The sequence below is a fragment of the Sturnus vulgaris genome, chromosome 4, assembly GCF_052056855.1.
Source record: "Sturnus vulgaris isolate bStuVul1 chromosome 4, bStuVul1.hap1, whole genome shotgun sequence".
Classification (NCBI taxonomy): Eukaryota; Metazoa; Chordata; class Aves; order Passeriformes; family Sturnidae; genus Sturnus; species Sturnus vulgaris.
In genome coordinates, this window is record NC_142246.1 from 41,545,539 (window position 1) to 41,565,034 (window position 19,496).

General features: G+C 34.5%; 1 protein-coding gene across 3 annotated transcripts in view; it reads right to left on the reverse strand.

Moving 5' to 3' along the window:
• The window catches only part of GLRB (glycine receptor beta), a 49,162-nt gene that overhangs the window by 16,807 nt on the left and 12,859 nt on the right, over window positions 1-19,496 (reverse strand). For all 3 annotated transcript variants that reach the window (XM_088163673.1, XM_088163672.1, XM_088163674.1), the window contains 6 exons: window positions 19,213-19,319; window positions 16,569-16,636; window positions 9,772-10,001; window positions 6,300-6,382; window positions 3,577-3,717; window positions 195-347 (listed from right to left, as the gene is read on the reverse strand). In XM_088163673.1, coding sequence (XP_088019799.1) covers window positions 195-347; window positions 3,577-3,717; window positions 6,300-6,382; window positions 9,772-10,001; window positions 16,569-16,636; window positions 19,213-19,319 — 782 coding nt within the window. The remainder of the gene's footprint in view (window positions 1-194; window positions 348-3,576; window positions 3,718-6,299; window positions 6,383-9,771; window positions 10,002-16,568; window positions 16,637-19,212; window positions 19,320-19,496) is intronic.

Sequence of the window (19,496 nt, forward strand, 5' to 3'; positions counted from 1 at the left end):
GAACTACTATCAAGTGAAGTCTTAATCCCAAGGTGGAGTTTATAGGACTTTGAATGAGCAGATTTCAGTGAAGATGATGAGCAGATAATGGAAGTGAAGTTGCTTTCAGGGTTCAGTGTCATGTAGCCAAAGCAACTGAGAATGGCTCAATGGTGTTACAGTGGATTGTGACAGTACTTGAAAATGCAGGTTACCCAGTGGTACTCTTGCAGCACTTGCATCAGGATTGATCCAAAATGACAGCCAGGATAGAACAACAATTAGCAGCGTAGGAGCATAAACACCCATCATGTAAAATCCAACTTGTCTTCTTAAAGTGAAGATTACTTCTACACAAGTGTAATAACCTTTAAAGAAATAAATGCATTAATGTTTAATGTGCTTTGCAGGTGAACCTCTGATCTGTATCTTCCAGGTCTTTTCCCGCTTAAGAGCAAAAGTTCAATGCTTTGATTTTCTTTATAAAGGTAAAGAACTTCATTTGAAAAAAAAATTCATAACATAGATCTACTTAAGCACCAAGTGTGGTTAGGTTGTGGTACTCTGTGCTCTGTAAGGAACCCTTCCACTTTTCAGTGCAGCAGGAGGCTGAAGTGACTCCCAGCTTGATGCTGGCTTCAAGATGCAGTTCAGATAAAACCAATGGAGTCTAGCAGTACTACTAGCTTAAGCTCATCTGAAAATCCTACTTAGCATTAATTTGTGCAAGATGAATTAAGAAATATTAGTCTAGCAGGTTGAGAATGGAAAGAGTTGCTCTGAATGTGACTCTAACCAGAGATTTCCCCAGTACTGAAAGCTAGTACAAATGACTTCTAAAATTGCTACAGACATTTAAAAAAAAAAACATTCTGAAAAGCTGCAGATTTTGTAAACAAGGAACAATGTATCAAGCCTTTTCAAATTAAGATCTAAAGCACACAAACTTCAGAAGATGTTTAAGACAAATTCAACACAAAACAAAGTTGCAGTTACTAGACCTTTTACTGGAGATAACAAATGTTTCAAGAAGTCTGATAACCCGAAAATAATTTCTGTCCATATTTTCACTCAATTAGAAGAATTGGAATTTTCATATTAATTATAACACAACAGTGTTGGAAAAAACCTGAAAACTTCAAAAACTATTCTATCACAAGAAAAAGGCATTCCTATGTTATATTACAACAACTTCAATATTCAAATCAGACTGTATTTATCGATCCAGTTGGTGAGAAACTTGTTTAGAAGATAGAATGTGTCAAAAGGTTCTCTCTTTACCTTTCATCTTGTATCAGCTAAGTGCTGTACAATGATACGTCATCATAAAAGTCTTGTTTGGGCATACAAACACTATAACAACAGAACTGTAAAACATTAAGGACAAACATCCTTGTGTAGAAGGCACTATACTGTATTTTATAGTTCATTCTATCATCTTCAGTGATCAGTTGGCTGAAAATTTTCCCCTCTATAATTTATGAATGGATTCCAGACACTTTTAGGTTTTGTTTTCAGATGAGGGATGACCTTCAAAGTCATTATTTGTTTATGTTATGTAGGAAATGCATTTTGCATGCCTTCATTTGAATAATATTTCATCAGACAGAGTATAGTATCTATTGCCCTCACCATTCAACTCAAAGGACCTATTTGATCTGTCATAAAACTGATGAATAACAGGAAATTTGCAAATATAAATATTCAATGTATTGCTACAAAAGCAGCCCAGATTTCCTGACCCTCTTTCAGCTTAGGTAGGTATGATAAAATATCAGTTGACAGAAATAGGCAGTAAAGATTAAGGCGTTTTGCAATTGTCAGGGAACTCCTACATAAGACATAATTTTAAAATCTGCTCCTTGATGCAAAAACTTCTCTTGATTATCTGACAAAATTATTTAGCTCTGTGTGTGAAATATGTTCTTAAAAAATACCTTCAGCATAAGAATTTTCAAGTAAATTTTAAAAATGGAACATTGAAAATAGTCTTTAAAAATACTTCAGAGTACTAAATATTCAACACATATTACTGAATTATTAATTCTGGTTTTGGCTATGAGATTAAACGAAGGTTCTTAACAGAATAGATTTGCAATAAAAGAATTGTGAAAACTTTTCAAAATGGTTCTCTCATGTTCTTTAATGTTCAAAGCACACTCACAGAACATGAATATTTTACTAAACATTTTGCACTATATCATTTGTGGTCACAAGTTGCTGAAACTTGAGAGAACACCACTGATTTTTTTTGTGTATAGTTCTTAAATATTTTTCTTCAAGGTTCTTAAAAATACCTGAAATATCTAAAGATTTTTTAGACATTTAATTTCAGATTTAGGGGACACCTCAAAATAATCACAATAGTATATAAGTTTTACAATTTTCCCATTTGTACGAATTTCATTTGGGAAATGCAAGATCCATTCCTTTAGTTTTTCATTACTTTATGACTATTTTTTTTCAATAATTTCATTTTTTAATTAAGAAAAAGCATTCTTCTCACTGCTTAGTAAAGTTTTACCATATTCTGAATGCAATCACCTCCTGCTGCTGGATTTGCTTGCAAAAAATCAGAATTTTCCTGAAGAGAGCTGATTTCTTATTATTTACAAGTTATAAATCACCTGAGAGACTGAATTATGTTCTTAGGTTGAGATTTCACTCATGCTGCAGTTAAAAACCAAAGCCCACTTTTATTTTCATTATCTTTTAAAATTAAATTCTTAACTCTGAGATCTGCTAAGGTTCCTTGAGATCTTTCCAGGCTTGGAATCTACCACAGGAGCAACTGCAAGTAACACTTCAGCTTAATAGGCAACAAGAAACTTGCAGAGGGTCCTCAGAAGCTGCAGCACCACAGACTTCCCAATTGAGTTTTAATAGAAGATCTATTCCCATGATGTAAAAGCACTGACTAAAATACAGCTGTTCTTGTAGAATGTCTTGTGGTTGTCACAGCACAAGCAGTTTGGATATAATCGTAGGCAGAAAACAATCAATGTGAAAAAGGTAAATCATTAAAAGCTAGAGTACAGAAACCATTGGAAAAATTTGCGCCCACATTTAAAAAGTAATCATGGGAATAAATAAATAGAGCTATGAGGATTGCAAGCAGCTTTCAAAAATGACAAAATTTCCAACACATTTAGAAAAAGGAAGAACCCGCAGGGTGAAGCATTTGGAATTACACTCTAGTACTATCCACTTATGGAACAAAAGTCTAACCAGAAAATCAAAATTACCCACTTTGCTGCAACTGGAATGATTCTGCATGAACATTAGTTCAGAAAAGTTTGACATTTACAAGCATAAATAAGTATTAGGACCATAGAAATAAAATGGTGATGGTAAGATCTCGATGTATGTAAGCAATGCCAAGACAAACATTTAGTCTCTTCAGCTTGGCCCTTTCTATATTTGAACTAGTTTGTAATAATCACATATTAAACTTAGCATTATATGAACCACTTATTAATTAAAAGTAATTTATTTTATCTAAGGAAATGTAAGACATGGGCTGGAATATTATCCATTAACTATAAACAGTAATTGAAGGAAGCTTAGAGATTTTTATCAAGGAAATACATTACATACCTGTGCCTTTGTAATACTTGGTACAGTTACCATATTCAATATCCTCCTTTTTAATATCAAACTGAGGCAAAGCAATTTTCTCTAGCTGTACAGGATCTCCAGACTGCCAGATAAACCGTAAGTCATCAGTTGTGTAACCAACTACAAGAAAAAATAAATTGTTTAAAGAACCACCTCAATCACAGTAAACTCTGCAAGAAAACGTAGCATATATGTATTGTATATCTTTCAGTATTTTTCTTTTTATTTCCAATTCAAATAAATAAATACAAAAATTAATTAATCTGCATTTTTATGTAGGCCAAAATTACGACTTAGTGGATGAAACATTACATTAGCAGCAATATTAGGATGACTAAGAGGTATTTGTTACAGTGTGTACTTTTCAAACAAAGAAAGCAAAGCTGTATGTTCCACAGCTTTCAAGCCTTCATATTCTTTCATACTCCAGCAAATATGAAAAAGCTGAAATTTAAACAGCACTTATGAGTCTGAGAAACTTCAAAAGAATTTAACGACTCAATTACCATGATGAATCTTGGTGTTTGTGTAAAACAACCGCAGGACTACAAGCCCTGATTCATGAAAGCATTGCCATTAAGGAAATACTTGACCAGGAATCACAGCAGATGTGCAGTCCTATGGAAATTAGCTCAGCGCCTTCATGACCTACTCAGTGCAGACAGACCTCAGCAAACCTCTGAGTGCCCAAATCATAATATATGTACCACCACCAAGTGAGAGGCAGTGCAAGTTAGACTCACAATATTCAAGAATAAAGCAATATTGATTAAATATGCATAATCAGAATCATGATTTTACATGCCATTTTTTTGCTACCTTCTGTTCATTAAAGATTAACTTAATTCAGAGATAATGAGTGTTAGATGGGAACAGAGAGGAGGAAATGTAAAAAAGATGGAGTTGGAATGCATAATTTTTCAGTTCAAAGCTAGAGAAAAATGTTTAAAGAGCCATTTTTTTGCTAGGGGCATTAGATTATTCTTTTTAATTTTTGAAAAACAGCTGTGATTAGAAAGTAAACTGCTCATAAATGATGTCTCTAAGATTCACAATAATTTAATAAAAATCACAATGTTTCAAAGCTCTATAATATACTATACAAATAAATTGTATTAATGTCCATTCTAACACACGGCATATCACAAAACTGCCAAGATTCTTTATGATAACAATTACTGGAGAGTGAAAATTTTGTCTATAGGAATATGCAGAACTGGAGATATGATAACTGTGGATACAAGAACATCTTAGTAACAACTGACGGCCTTTTTTTATTTTGAAGTTTAGCAAGTAAAAACAAAATATTCATTTGAAAATAACCTAAGAATAAAACTGCCAATGGCTAACAGGAAAGAACTGGAAGGACAGATAGGAAGTCTTGGGTACCTTTCTTACTTTTGATAACTGAATTAAAAGGTAGAAGAAAGTTTAGTGCACAGCCTTTTCAATGAAGCAAATTCACTGAATTTGAATATATCATCTTAGCTTTTTTTTTTTTAAGTAATTTATCATTGCATGATTATACCTTTCAACGCTTGTAAAGGAAGTGGACTTTCTGGACTGAGAAATCTTGAGTGAACTTCCATTAGTATCACTAACTAATTCCAGTTTGACTCCAAACTGATTTGGGTTTTCCATAAGAGATTACTTCAGCTAATGTACATACATAGAAGGGATGAACAAAATTACTATGGACATACAAAAATTCTAAATATAAATGCTGACTGTCAAAACCAAAATTGTAAAACATAACAATAATAATAATAATAGTAATAATAATATTAATATTATTAATAATAATAATTTTTATTATTATTAACCTTGTCCCCATTGTGATACCCTGCCTAGCTTTGGTTAACCTTACTTTTTCTTCACTTGTGACTTCCTTTCCCTAACCTCACCTTTCCAACCTGACCTGCTGGAGTAAGAACCGAACAATTTTATGTTACAGCAGGAGCAGACTTCTCTCTGCTTCATGCTCATCCTTATTCAGGAAAACAGGGATCACCAAGTTAGACTCACAATATTCAAGTAAAGTGTTGGAAAAAGCTGTAGCTGAGTAGACACCTGCATACTTGGGGCACGGGAAGGAAAATGGATTTCAGAAACATTTTGTCTGCAACTTCCAGCATGGCATAAAGCCCTTCAGAGATGTGACGTGTCTGTCCTGTTGTAAGATTAAATCACCTGGAAACCAGGAATAGATGCCTGACTACATCCACAACACATCATGAAACCACTTCCAAGAGGTGATCTCACTGCTTTGGCATCAAATACTTTTCCTCTGGTACTGTATCAAAGGAATTCCAAACAATACCAATGCATCATCAATGCAAGGGAATAAATTGGACTCCAACAATCCACAATGCAGCACACGTTGTGGAAGTTAAAACTACCTGGCAAAACCATTCTTCTTTCCAAATTATATATTTCTATTTATTTCAGCTTATTGTAAATGCTTTTATAAAAGGCCTCAGTTACCATTCTGGTTGATAGCAAAAGCTAAAATAAAGAGTGCATAGTGTCATAACGGTAAGAAATATCTTTGATAGGGAAATGTACATTGGTAGGAACCAGTGAGTATCAATGTCATGATTCATTAAAAACGTTGAGATGAAGGAAACAAAGTTAATAATTTTTTTTGATTCTCATGCATGCCAAGAAGAGAACTGTTTTTATGGACAGAGTGATTTACATACAGCTTTCCAACTGCATCTTGCAGCGCTGTGTATCCATAGGAAACAAGGTCAAGTCCAAAGGGCATGACAGAGTAATAGACAATCTGAAAATACAGAAATGGTATTTAAAAACAGTGTGAGCTGTCAGGTAAGCAATAGATGGCCACGAGAAAGAAAAAATCACAGGTTTCTGATTTTCATCCTCTAAAAGAGCAGAAACAAAGTTTAGAAGTTATAATTAGCAGTTTGCAATGGAGATCTCTCTAGCATAAAATAAGACAATAAAATTTTATAGAGGGTTTTAAACACATAGAAGCTCACAAATTAGAGAACTGCTAATACAAGACAAAATACATATAGGTCACAGAATAACCAAACCAAATGTCCATACAGAACAGAGTCCTGTCTCCAGCATCGGCCAATGACAGACTTCTAAAGAAGAATATGACACTACAGCAATCTGGAAGTGTTATTTTTCCAGATATCCAGCAGCATCCAAAAGTTGCACCTCAAGGGCTTCCTAAGCCAGAAGGGATTCTTCAGTATTTAAGGGACATCAACAGATTGTCTCCATGAAGTTGTTTTACTTTCAGCTGCTTTCTGGAATCCAGATATCCTGGTTTCATCCGGGACAATTAATTTTTTTCCTAGTATCTGGCACAGTGCTGTGTTCTGGATTCAGTATGAGGATAACATGGATAACACACTGATGTTTCTGGTTGTTGCTGAGTAGTGCTTACCCTAAATCAAGGACTTTTCAGTTTCCCGTACTCTGACAGTGAGCAGGTACACAAGGAGATGAGAGGCAGCAGAGAAGGGATGGGCATCTGTCAGCAGGTAGTGAGCAATTCTATTTTGCATCACTTGTTTCTCTTGGTTTTATGTCTCTCTCCACCTGTGCCTTTTATTGCAATTAGTATCAGCATTAACACTTATATTTTGTTTTAATTTGCTGCAATTTTTTATTGGTACTTGACCCACAACTTCTTTGGGCTTTATTTCCCTGTCTCTCCTCCCCATCCCATTGAGGTCAAGAGGAAGTGAGTGAATGATATTTAGTTGCCAGCTGGGATTAAACCCGGACACCACATAAACATCCACAGCATCTTGCAGAAAAGAACGCCATAGCTAAGTGCACACACTCTAATCACACTTCTATCTGTCTCATAGTTCTTTCAATGTAAAAGAAGGCAAAAAATCAATGTCCATCCATTGTCTCTGTGCCATTTGTAATTTAGAGACCTCTATGGCACCACCTCAATTATTTTGCTTTTTCTAGTCTGAAAAGTTCAGCCTTTCTCAGCTGCTCTATACCTTTGACTATCCCTGCCTCCCTTCCTACAACTGGAAGACCAGAATAGCATTCAAGATGTAAGTATAGCATACTTTTATACAGTGGCATAACTTTAATCCCCAATACTTTCAAGAATTCAATTCACCTTCTCAAATAGTACTGAGCTATTAGGTAACATTTTCAGAGAACTATCCATTACTACTCAAAGCTAATTTTTTTGGCTGCTAATAACCAACTCTAGATCAATCTGGTTTTATGTGAAGTTTTTTCCCTCATGCATAATTTCCAGTTGCTTACATTGAATTTCATCCCATTCTTTGTTGCCTAAGCCTTAGATTGACTTGTGGTTCTCACTGTTGTCTCTTATCTTTACCATTCTTCATATTTTGCTATCATCAAATGCACTTGGCAAATTCAGAGTTTTCAGATTATTTATGCTGAAAAGCACAGAACACAGAATAGACTTTTCTTTTGTGGGAGTCTACTGTTTACTTCCCCTGATGTGAGCAGTAGCTGTTTATTCCTGCATTCAGTTTCCTAATTCTTAACTATTTGTGCAAGAGCTTTCTCTCAAACACATTTTGCCATGCAAGTATTTTGATAACTGGAGAGTCTTTCATTTATACGTGATAACATCTCTGTAAATAGAAACACAAGACAAAGAAATTACGTATTTTAAAAATGTCTCCAAACAACAGTCCTTAAAAAAATTCATCTTACCTGCATACATATCACGTAAGAACAGAGTGTGCTATTAAAATAAACAGATTTTTTTAGAGGATGACAATAATTTCTAACTTCATTAAACCTGGTTTTCCTATTTGCAAGTTTCCAGAGAATAATTTTTCCATCAGAAACACTTCCATTAGTATTCACTCAATATTCGCTAATCATTAACCATATTTATTGAGGTCATTTATAAATACCTGCAACCCAGAAAAAATATTTGAAAAACATTTAAATGCTTCATTTAACATTCGCTCTTTCAAATGGGAAACTTCTTTCATAGTTGGAAGTTTGAAATATTACTTTGAAATATTAATTTCTACACACTTCAAAACTACAGAAGCAGCTGAAATCAAAACCAAGACCTTCAGAGCAAGTCAAATGAAATACTCTGCCCAATGTATTTTCTTTTCTGATCACTGCCAGCAATAGTCTTGAGACTTATTTTTCCCATCCTGTTTTGAAATTAGAAAAAAAAGACCCCAAACGCTTTCATATTGTTTCCTCTTCTTCTTCTAGGCTCATGTGAATCTAGCTTCTCAAGTAAATGTAAAAGTAATGTTGCAGCATATTCAGATAATCATTCTTACGTCTATCAGGGCAATGCATTACAGCTCACACCAGAAGAAAATTCATTTCTGTTAGGAAATTTAGCCTGATCTCTACAAATGATAAACTATAAACTCTCCAGATCTGTCATTCACTATGACCTCCTTTTTAATCAACTAATTTGCTGTTTTCAGTGGATGACTCTTTTTGTGGCATCATGTATACCTTTGACTTGTAAACCAAGCCAGACCACCAAATAAAGATATGTTAATTGCAATTAAATTGAACAGCAATTTGGAGGCTTCTGAGAAAAATTATATCCAGTAAGGTATAGAACTTAATCAGATCTTTTTCTCAGTACTTTTAGAAAGCATACATATTTACAAATTTTGTAATTTCTGCCTTTCTCTTTTTCTTTAGCAAGCAATCATTGTTTATTTCAGTTGCTGCAAAAATTCAAGTAGTGTGCAACATATATTGTTTTACTGAAGGATGTATTTCAGATATATCTATATCTATATTATATCTATTATATCTATTATATCTATTATATATAGATAGATTACATATGTAATTTTTAATATATATATATATATGTAAAAATATTATATAATCCACTCCATTATGCTTCTAGGAACCTAATAAATTATCAAAAGGGTTTAAATTTAATTATTTCAGTGTGTTAATTTAACATGTATATACACCTCAAATTTCTCATACCTGCAGTGCTATCAACTGACATGCTTTAAAACACCTTCATTTGATTTCTTTACACATATTTAATTTATCGCAGCATTGCTTAGAAACTGTCTTCTAAATTTAAATATTAGTAATAAATTGTATTACATTAGTAAGACTAATACAGAATATATATTTCATATCAAATCACTTTAAAAAAATAGTGGAAACATATAAATAAAATACCTCATGCTGACTAGGACATCTCCATCCCGAAATATAAAAAGGAGGATATTTTCTTGTGTGACATCATGGAAGTTAGCATTTTTTTCATTTGCAAAGAATAAGTCTGGCTTCCAAAGACACTTAAACATAGTTGGGTCCACTGTTAGTGTATCTGAACCTCTCCAGTCATTGGGCAGTTTGAGTCTGGGGTCATTCCATTTCTGTCTTAGAAAGATGTTGACTCTATAATCCTGATGGGAAGAAGAAAAAAATATTAGACTAGTAAAAGTCTAGCAAAAACCCCATAGAGAAATAAAAGCAATCAGACTCAGAAGAGAAAAAAATTATGCCCTGATTTTTCTATCACAAAGACAGTAATCACTATTCAAATTATATTACAAAGTGTTGCTTAACAGACTTTACTACAAACATATTACATCTCACTCATGGTTTTGAATATAGCAACTTTCCTTAAACAAAGGATCAAATTGTCACTTTAGAGTCATTTTTGCATCCCCTCAGTAACAGCCTCCTGTTACTCAGGTAAAGAGAAAAGCATGCAGCAGGGCAGAGAAAGGCCATGGTTTGACTACACTAAATGGCTGCAGGCAGCAGGCATGATATCGCTTCTGCCAGGATACCCTGTGAGTGCCAGTTCCAGTTTGCTCTCCACTTGGTTAACTGGCACACTGATGGCAAAATATCACACTATAAAAGCAGGAAGCAGACCAGATAGGTAATAGATTTTATACTACACACCCAGAAAACAGCCTCAGACCTTCTATCAGTGATCTGGGACTATCTTGGTAACAGGAAAACTGATGCCAGCTTGCAACGTAAATACTGAGGTAGCAGATATGAAAGGAGAAACAGAATCAGTCTCAAAGAGACAAAACCAAGGCTTTACAGAGAAAATCTCCTTCTGAAATCGGTAGGACTCTGGCTGAAGGATGGACAGTAGTAGAGCCATGCTCAATGAGAACCTAATTTTGCTTTTGGGAATTGGAGTAGCATGTGTCTCAGGGCAAAATGATACCTTGCACATATTCTGTCCTTAGTGAAAGCTGTGAGCATCTGAAGGAAGAATGTGACCTAGAATGTCAGCTATGATTTTTCAGTCTTATCTCTTAAGTCTTTTTGCTTTTTACATTTACATTTAAGTCAGCGCCTCTTTTTGATGTATATGTAAACTAGGCAGATCACATACAGAGAAAGAATAAAGTTGTTGTTGAAATAAAGTTAAACAAACCCATTCAAATGAATGAAAATTCTGTATGTAAGATTATTTCTATCTCCAGTCTTCCTAGTTGCCTTCTATAGTGTGCTTTGTTTTTTCATAATTGTCTGTTAGGTACAAAGCCTCCTGAGATAACAGCTGTGTCTTTCAGTGCAATGAAAACACTTCTACTGCTCTACAATTATAGAAAAATGCTAGAAATGTGTGAGTGAAGGTTGTTGACATATTTTTGGTTTGTCAATGGATTCTTCATACAAACTAATTTTATAAAGATTTTTATTCTACATGTCAATGGCTCTTACACATTTTTTGTTGATACAATTGAATTACCTTCTGTTGTACTTACTACATTTACAGTCCAAAGCAGGTGCCATCTTGAGACAGTCATGCTAACTTCAACCAGAAGGAGTCCACTTGGCTAATACCTCATGCAGAATAATTTATTCTGTTGTTTTGCTCTGCCTATTTAAATAAAGCACCCACTTTCCCATGTCAAGTCCATCAGTCAAATTAGCCCAAGTATTTCTTTATTACACTGTACTGTATAATATTTTTCCTTACTGCATTGTAAGGAAAAGCAAAGCAGCAAAACTAAGTACTTGTAACTTGGTAGTTGGTTTGGGAAAAAAATATACATAGTCTGACCGTTATTTATACAAAGGCCTATGTTGTCTTGCCAAAGTAAAGAAGAAGCAAAAAAATAATGGCTAATATGAAGTGAATTTGTACTGGAAGGCTCTCATAGAGAAGCTTTATAATTGGGGGGAATTCACGTCATTAGCTCAGAAAGTATCTTTTCAATTATATGTATGTAATTGAAAATTTCCTTTACTTGCTTCTTGCTGAAGTACCCATTTCATATGCACTTGTTCTCTCAGTGAATAAAAAATTACTCTAAACCATATGAGATAAATATTGCATACGATTCATGCTCACAAGCATTACACTACTGGTTACACTGAATTCAATTTCCCCATAAGAAAGTGCATTACCCTAATTTTAAACAAAATAAGATGCCTTTTCAAAGCCATAGGCAAATGATAACCACTGTCCAGCACTTGCCTTCAGCTTACCCATTCAGTAGAAGAAGATGCTTACATCACTGAAAAGCAGAATGCACTGGCAAAATAAGAACTGGAAGAAAGATCAAGTGGATACCATTTTATTTCCTTCCTTGCTCTATTACAAATGAACATCAACACCAATCAATCAGATGTTTCAAAATCTTAAGATCCTGAGTCTGTACCCATTTAACTAAGAGAAAGAAAATTCCCTTTAATCTAAAATGGGGAGGTTCAGTCCCAAAGTAGAGATGTTGACAAGGATACTTGGAGAGGAATGTCACCACATACTTGAGGCAATATAGAAAATGTAGAAGTAAGCAGAGATGTCACAATACAAAACTGGCTAGCCAAACAACAATGTGCAACAAGGCTGCTTCTTAGAAGAATGTGCACCTTTACAGCATCTGGCAGAAGTAAAGGCTATGACTTGGTAAAAATTTATCTTGAACGAAGTCTGTAACCAGCCCTCTAAAATTTGCACGATAAAAATTTATCTTGAAAGAAGTCTGTAACCAGCCCTCTCAAATTTGCACGATGAATTTTAAGACTCAGTAAATGTCTTACAATTAAGTTGAACAGGGGCTGAAGAAGCAGCCTGCATGGAGAACATGGTCTTCCTGGTGTACCTTTAACAATTTTTTTTTAAATTTGCAGAGTGATTGACATTTTATGTAAAGGAGAGTCAAAGAGCAGCTAAGAAGCCTGAAACTAGGGGAAGAGGATGGAAGAGATATTCAACAGCATCAGAACTAGGAGGACCTGTCAAGTAGAAAGAAACACAGAGGTATTCTGCAGGGCTTTGTTTTCCCATGCAACTCCAACAGAAGGCAAATTGTTTTCAGGGAATTTTGAAGGCATTCTAGGAAATATTTCAGAAGTCTACTAAATAGTGGGCATGTGGCCAGAAAACCACCTCAGGCCAGAAAACAAGCATAGCCTATACATCTTTCTGCAAAATAGAGCACATAGATCATGAAAGACTTACTACATAAACTGCACTAATACAAAGAAAGGCAACATAATAGTGCTTCCTTTTAATGAAACAGAAAATGTCATTTTTAAGATTAAAATAAGGAAACTGAATGTTTTTTGTAGTCACGAATATTAAAAAGACCTGAAAGATTCTAAAGAAGGAAGAAGTAGTGTTTTGTCATTTGAGTCAGTGAAGAAAGGTCACACTGCAAACAAAAACCTTGAACATAGATTCTGTAGACAGAAAGTCAGAACATCATCACAGAAAAAAAATATTATAGTCCTATGGGTATTTATACCAGAAACTCTCTATCCCTAAGAGTCCTTAATTGATCATCCAGTTAAAAACAGTTTCTAAATGTGGCATAATCACCATATTATACCACAATTCTGCAGTCTGAAAAAAACAGGACCAAACTCATAAACAGAGTTAATGGTGGGATCCTTGACAAGTGGTCTAACAATATAGAAGGAGACAAGTTACAGGATTCAACGTAAAGGGAGCTTACCAGAAGGTAGCAGCTCTAGCATAAGGTCTTCTCCTTTTTATCTGTACAAATTCTGATTCTCTCTGTAGTTCACTAGTTCTTTTGCTTAGTTTTTTCCAGAAGACTTGCCTGGTAAGTGTGTGGAGGCACTGCAATTCTCTTCAATATTAAACACAACATGAACACTATCCTTTCTAGACACAGAGTAAACATTTGCCCCTCAGATACTTCACAAGGGCTTGATTAAAGTAATACAGGGTTCTGGGCATGGACCCACAAAAAGGGTACTCACTTTCTTTAAAACAAAGTAACTTCAAACATGTTGATGCTTTTCTACAAAGAAAGTCCCTCCTTTCTTAAATCTAAGTGGATTCTACCTCAGAAGGAGCTAATCTCAACTCTTTGTTGAGGATGAACCAACTGCATAGCTAAGAATATAATTATCACAGGACCAGAAGGACAGCATGCAAGGCCTTTTCTCACTCGCACTCTACACATTTGTTTGTTGAGCCTTCTACCATGACCTCTCTTCCAGTCATCTGGTACCCATTGTTATTTTTCCCCACACTTCCATCACACATAAGAAGGAATCATTGCTTTAGCATGGCTTTACCCCCACATAGATTTTGCAAAAATTTATGTGTTCAATTACTACAGCCAGAAGTGGCTGTAGAGAACAAAGCATCATCACAATAATTCCTTTACTGAAATACTTTGAAATATATTATTTCACAAATTTTGATAACACTCCAACGAGTTTAGCAGCTTCTGGTAATTTCAGAGACAGTCAATAAATCAATACTCTTCATGATTCTCATCGATGCCAGAGAGAGTAGAGATGTAGCCAGACACTCTCTTCTCCAACACCAAGGAACCTTTTCAGCAGTGCTGGTCTGCATTTGCAGACTTCTGCAAATGTCTCCTTTTCTGAACACCAGAGACCCCTCGGATTCTCCACAGACTTGGTGCCTCACCTCCAGGAAATATTTTTCCTGTGATTCTGGAAGTACAAATCTTTTCCTGTTCTACTGTCTGGTATATTACCCAGACCATTTGAAGAAAAGTACAAACTTATCTCCAAGAGAGCAGTGATTCCTGAATATCCAGTGACCACTGCAGCAGGAAGAGTTTTCTAGTAATACATGGAAGAACATATTGACTTTTAATTTTGTCAGTGCTACGTTAAGGCAATCAAGAAGAAATCCAGATTTCACATAAACATGCTTAGCTATCACGGTGATCCGCTAGACATAGAAATCTACATAAAGGCATAAAATAAATTAAGGATGATGGCTGAAGTTCTGAATTATGGAGGAGAGCATGACTTATCACACAATAGTATGATACATCCTAGTAAATTTGTAAGTAACTATATCAGGAAGGGACAGATAGGCATACATAGAGGCTGTAGAGAGCATTTTCTTTTTTCTGGAGGGGCTGGGGAGAAGCAAATCTCTCACATTCATGTTTTATTACTATCTGAATCTGGGTGAATTGTAAAAAAGTCTCTTTAAAGTCAGTTTTTAAAGCATGCAATTATTTCAGAAACTTGAAAGGACAGTTTGGTCTAATATATTTGTCATCTTAAGAACTTATCTCAGTTCTACCTTCTTGCTCTTCCTCCCTGCCCCGCTTTACATTTGAGTCCTCTTTTTGTTTTCAGAAATAAATCTCGTGGCCTTTTGGGCAAACTTACTTTTTTTTGGTTTTAATATCAGTTCCCACTAATGCCATTGATTGTCTTGCTATCATTTGCAATCAAATATAAATCGCTAGTAGCTAAAGAAACAGAAATTTCTGGCCAAGCTATTGAAAACCATTCCAGCCACCATTTATGTTCAACTTGGAGTGGCTCTGCATTCCTATTGAAATTTCATTAGGGTAACATGTAAGCAGGTTCTGAATTTTAAGTGGGCACTTACTTCCAACAATAAAAAGGTATGTTTTATTTCTTATTAGTGGTATGGTGGTTTATTGCTTCTCTGCCATTATGAGTCAGAATGGTTCATGGTGCCTTAGTCACAGCATTAAAAAAAGCAACTTGATTTTGGGAGCTGCCTCAATGCTTTAGATGCAGCAGGTCACTAAAGTGATTAGGGAATGCCTCAGAACTCCCACTCATGGAGTGTGGGAGTGCATGTCTTGGCTGTGGCTTTCCATGAACTGGCATGACATGGTGCATTCTCCTCTTTTTTACACAAAAGGAAAACCTGATCAGGTCAGAACATCTTCAATAACTAAATGCATTTTTGGCAATATTTTTGATAGTATTTATTGGAAACACCATGCCAAAAAAAGACCTGCAAGTCCAAAAATACCAGAAAGGTCTTTGCTGAAGCAACTCATATTTTGAAATTATTTTATTTCCCAAAGAAACAAAAGAAGTCGAAATTGCAATGAGGATTATTTCATCCTGTTATTGACACGTTGAAATTTTCTGACTGAACTAGAAACATATTTTTATAACCTTCACTCTCCAGTTTATCTTTCTCAGGCAGTAAATAAACAAAAGTAAGACTATGGTCATTGATAATCTATTCCTTTAATAATGCTCCTTCTATTCCTCCACAATTTATTTCCATCTTCAGATCCACATAAGAAAAATAACCCATATGTTTCATCCTTTTGCATGTCTGTTCTTTTTCTCTGTCATATACAGTCTTAGTAGTTTGGGGTTTTTTTAATAACACACCAAGCAACCTATGTAATAACTCTCAGAAGATCTTTAACTCGTACTACCAAATGAGTTCTTCCAATGAACGAAATAACTTATGGAAATTAGTCTATCTCTTACATCTTAGAAACCATGGATTTCCTTTCATGTAAATCAGATTCTAAAGCTACAATAATCTGTGGACATATATAGAGTGAAATACATTAATAGGTTTAGGTCTATGGCATAAATCACAGTCAGTCAATCACTAACCCCATTAAATAAATTCTCAGTGTCTGCAACCACAATAATTATTTCTATTTTATAGTCATAATCCTCAGTCTGAAGATTAATTTAATAAGAAAATCTCCATGTGTACTACATGAATTTAATTTCACTCTTACCATAGTTGTCTCTTGAATTGAGCCAAAGCTGTTAATGAAGATGTTAACTGCAACATCGACTGGAATTCCTTTAAAAAAAAAATTCTAGTGAGCTACACAATCCAGTAAATGTACATTGCCCTTCATTTAAAGCTCCTTTACACTGCTATCTCAAGTCTCACAATGTAACTTTGTCTTTTTAAGTTAGTATATATACAGTTTTAAAAGTCAATTGGAATCACTAAACCTCTTTTTAACCTAGTGATAAGAAAAAGGGAAAAATAAAAATCCTTAGTCCAGAGAGCTAATCTTACAGAATTCCACTGATCATATATCAAAATTAATAGTTTTTGAATTCCATTCTTTTCTGTTATCTCAGAATGAATAATCCAGTATTATGTATTTTTGCACACAGTGTAACGGATAGAGGCAATTCACATTTCTAGCAGCAGAGCCTTTTAACTGTCAAGGTCATAATGACAATCTATCACCCCAAATTACCTGTTTATGATTTATGATGAGGTATTTCTTTAAGCTTTAAGGGGATACCTCTTTCTGCAAGTAAAGCACATAAGGCTTTACCTGTAAAGTATGAACACAGGCAGATAAAAAATTATTGCATGCATCTTTCACAGCTATCTAGCCTTGGTATGAAAGAGTTGGAAAACTGTTCAATTATACAATGGTTACCAATTAGCCAAGAAAAATTTCTAGAAGTCAGCAGCTATGAAGACATTAAGAGGGCCTGGATTTTATTTCTCTTTTCCATAGCCAGGATTCCTGTAGTTGAAGAGGGATGGTGTGATAGCTGCTACATCTGCCCTCTGTCACCCTGTGGGAATTGATTGGCAGTCATTTAATCTGGTGTTAACAGAGAGTTATCACAGAGCAAGAAGAAGTGGCCTGATAGCTGAGAGAACTAGTTATGTCCCACTGCTTTTATTTAGTATCTCTATGGCATGAGTGTCAGGATGTCCACTAGATGCAGGTATCTGATCTCTGATCTGATTTACACTGTTACAAATACTCATTGGGTTTCTTCCTACTTTCAGCAACAAGAGATATAAGAATATATGAATAGTGTTTTGACAGACTAAGCAAATACAGTACAAAGTAATAATGCCTCTTCCAATAGCACATTTGCCTGCATAAAATATTTTTATGTACATTTAATACATAAATTCAAACTCATTCTCTTGATCATCAGAAATTTATGACAATAAAATTTCACTTTTATCATCAAACAAATTTCACAATTTGTTTGGTTTGGTTTTTTAATCAGACTACTTAAATGTGATGCTTTTGGTTATGCAATAAGCACAATACTTCTTTTAATGCCTGATGCATGTGACAGAGCACCCATCACAACACTAGCAGTCAAGAGTGTACTCTCTCTTCCAGATTTCAATAGGAAGTGCCATCCAAGAAAATCACTCATGTGTGAGGAACATTTTAACATGGGCAAACCACTTGTCAGAAGATGTTCCTTTTCTTCCATCTCCCTCTGAGTTAATATTACATGTCCTCCTTTTCCCTTCCATCTTGATTCTTACCAGACTGCCAGAAGGGTTATCAAAAATATAAAGAAATCTGCAACATGCTTTGTTATTACAAGCTGATTATGCTGAAGAACAGGTAGAGAAGAGGCTGGACATTTATTCTTTGAGACAAGACTCAGTGCTGGAAAGATATAAATATGATTCTACAGAGAGTAAGAAAGAAGCAGTACACTTGCTGAGAACTGAGTTTAATATGTCTATAAAACTGTTAAATAGAACTGAAAATAGCCTTGTTAAAAGCACAATAAACATTTAAGATTTCCAAATTTTTCATACTAGTGATATTCATGTTAAAATATCTCTTAATGCTCATATAATTACATGGAGTTTTAAAATGAAGGAGCTGTTTTATGTAAACTGCATTGCCTATATGTAATAAAATTGTCTACATCTTTTTTCAGAAAGTAAATAATCTAATTCCTGGAAAGTCTAATTTACAGCCTAACTTGTGTGAATTTTTAGAGGCTTTGCAGGCAATAGGTATTCTAACACATTTTTTGCACATGTAAGGATTCACACTTGCCTACACAGAAGAGTCCTACAACATCTGACTACCAGGGAGATGTTTTAATGGCAGAAAATGTGTTTCAATACATTACCTATATGAATTCCCAAAGTGTGTAAGCTTTACAACTAAAATATCTTTAAAGGATTTAATAATCGTATAGTTTGGTAATAGTGATACTGCTGACCCCAACTTTTTATAGTCATCTTAAAGGATGTCTACAGAGGAATCTCGTGGTTTTAAATACTGTAAACCAGAGTCTAACTAAAATGTAGGGATAAGAAGATATCTTAAAAACTTATTCTATAAATTATATTTCTACATTTAAAAAAACTTTTATAAAATAAGTCCAATAGTAATAAATCATCACATACCTTGCATCACATTTCATCATTATAATGAAATCCTAACATATTATCTTTCAGGTCAAAAGGATAAATATCTTCTGCAATTTCACACTATCTAGGGAAGCTTCCATTTAAAAATAAAAAAAATAACAACAGAAATTTAGCCTGTGAGTATTATCTCTACATAATTTTTCTCTGTGTGAAAAAAGTTAAAATCCAAAGATTAAATAAAAAAGCTGAAATATCCAACAAACCTTTGAAATTAGGCCTTATCCTGGGATCATAGCTGAGCAATAGCCTATTCAAGATATTGCTGGTAGAATTAGCAGGTACTCTTGCAAGGTCTTCAGCTGATTGCTGCCTGTAAAAAAAGTTTATTAGTTACTATCAAGACAGAAACAACTGCACGCTTAAACTGAAGTGATTTTAAAGTAATGCCATAAATGCCATTTTACAAGCAAAAAAATGTTCATTATTTTCAGGTGCCATACTGTATAGTTTTCCTTTCCTTGAGAAGTTTCAGTATTTTTCAAGAAAC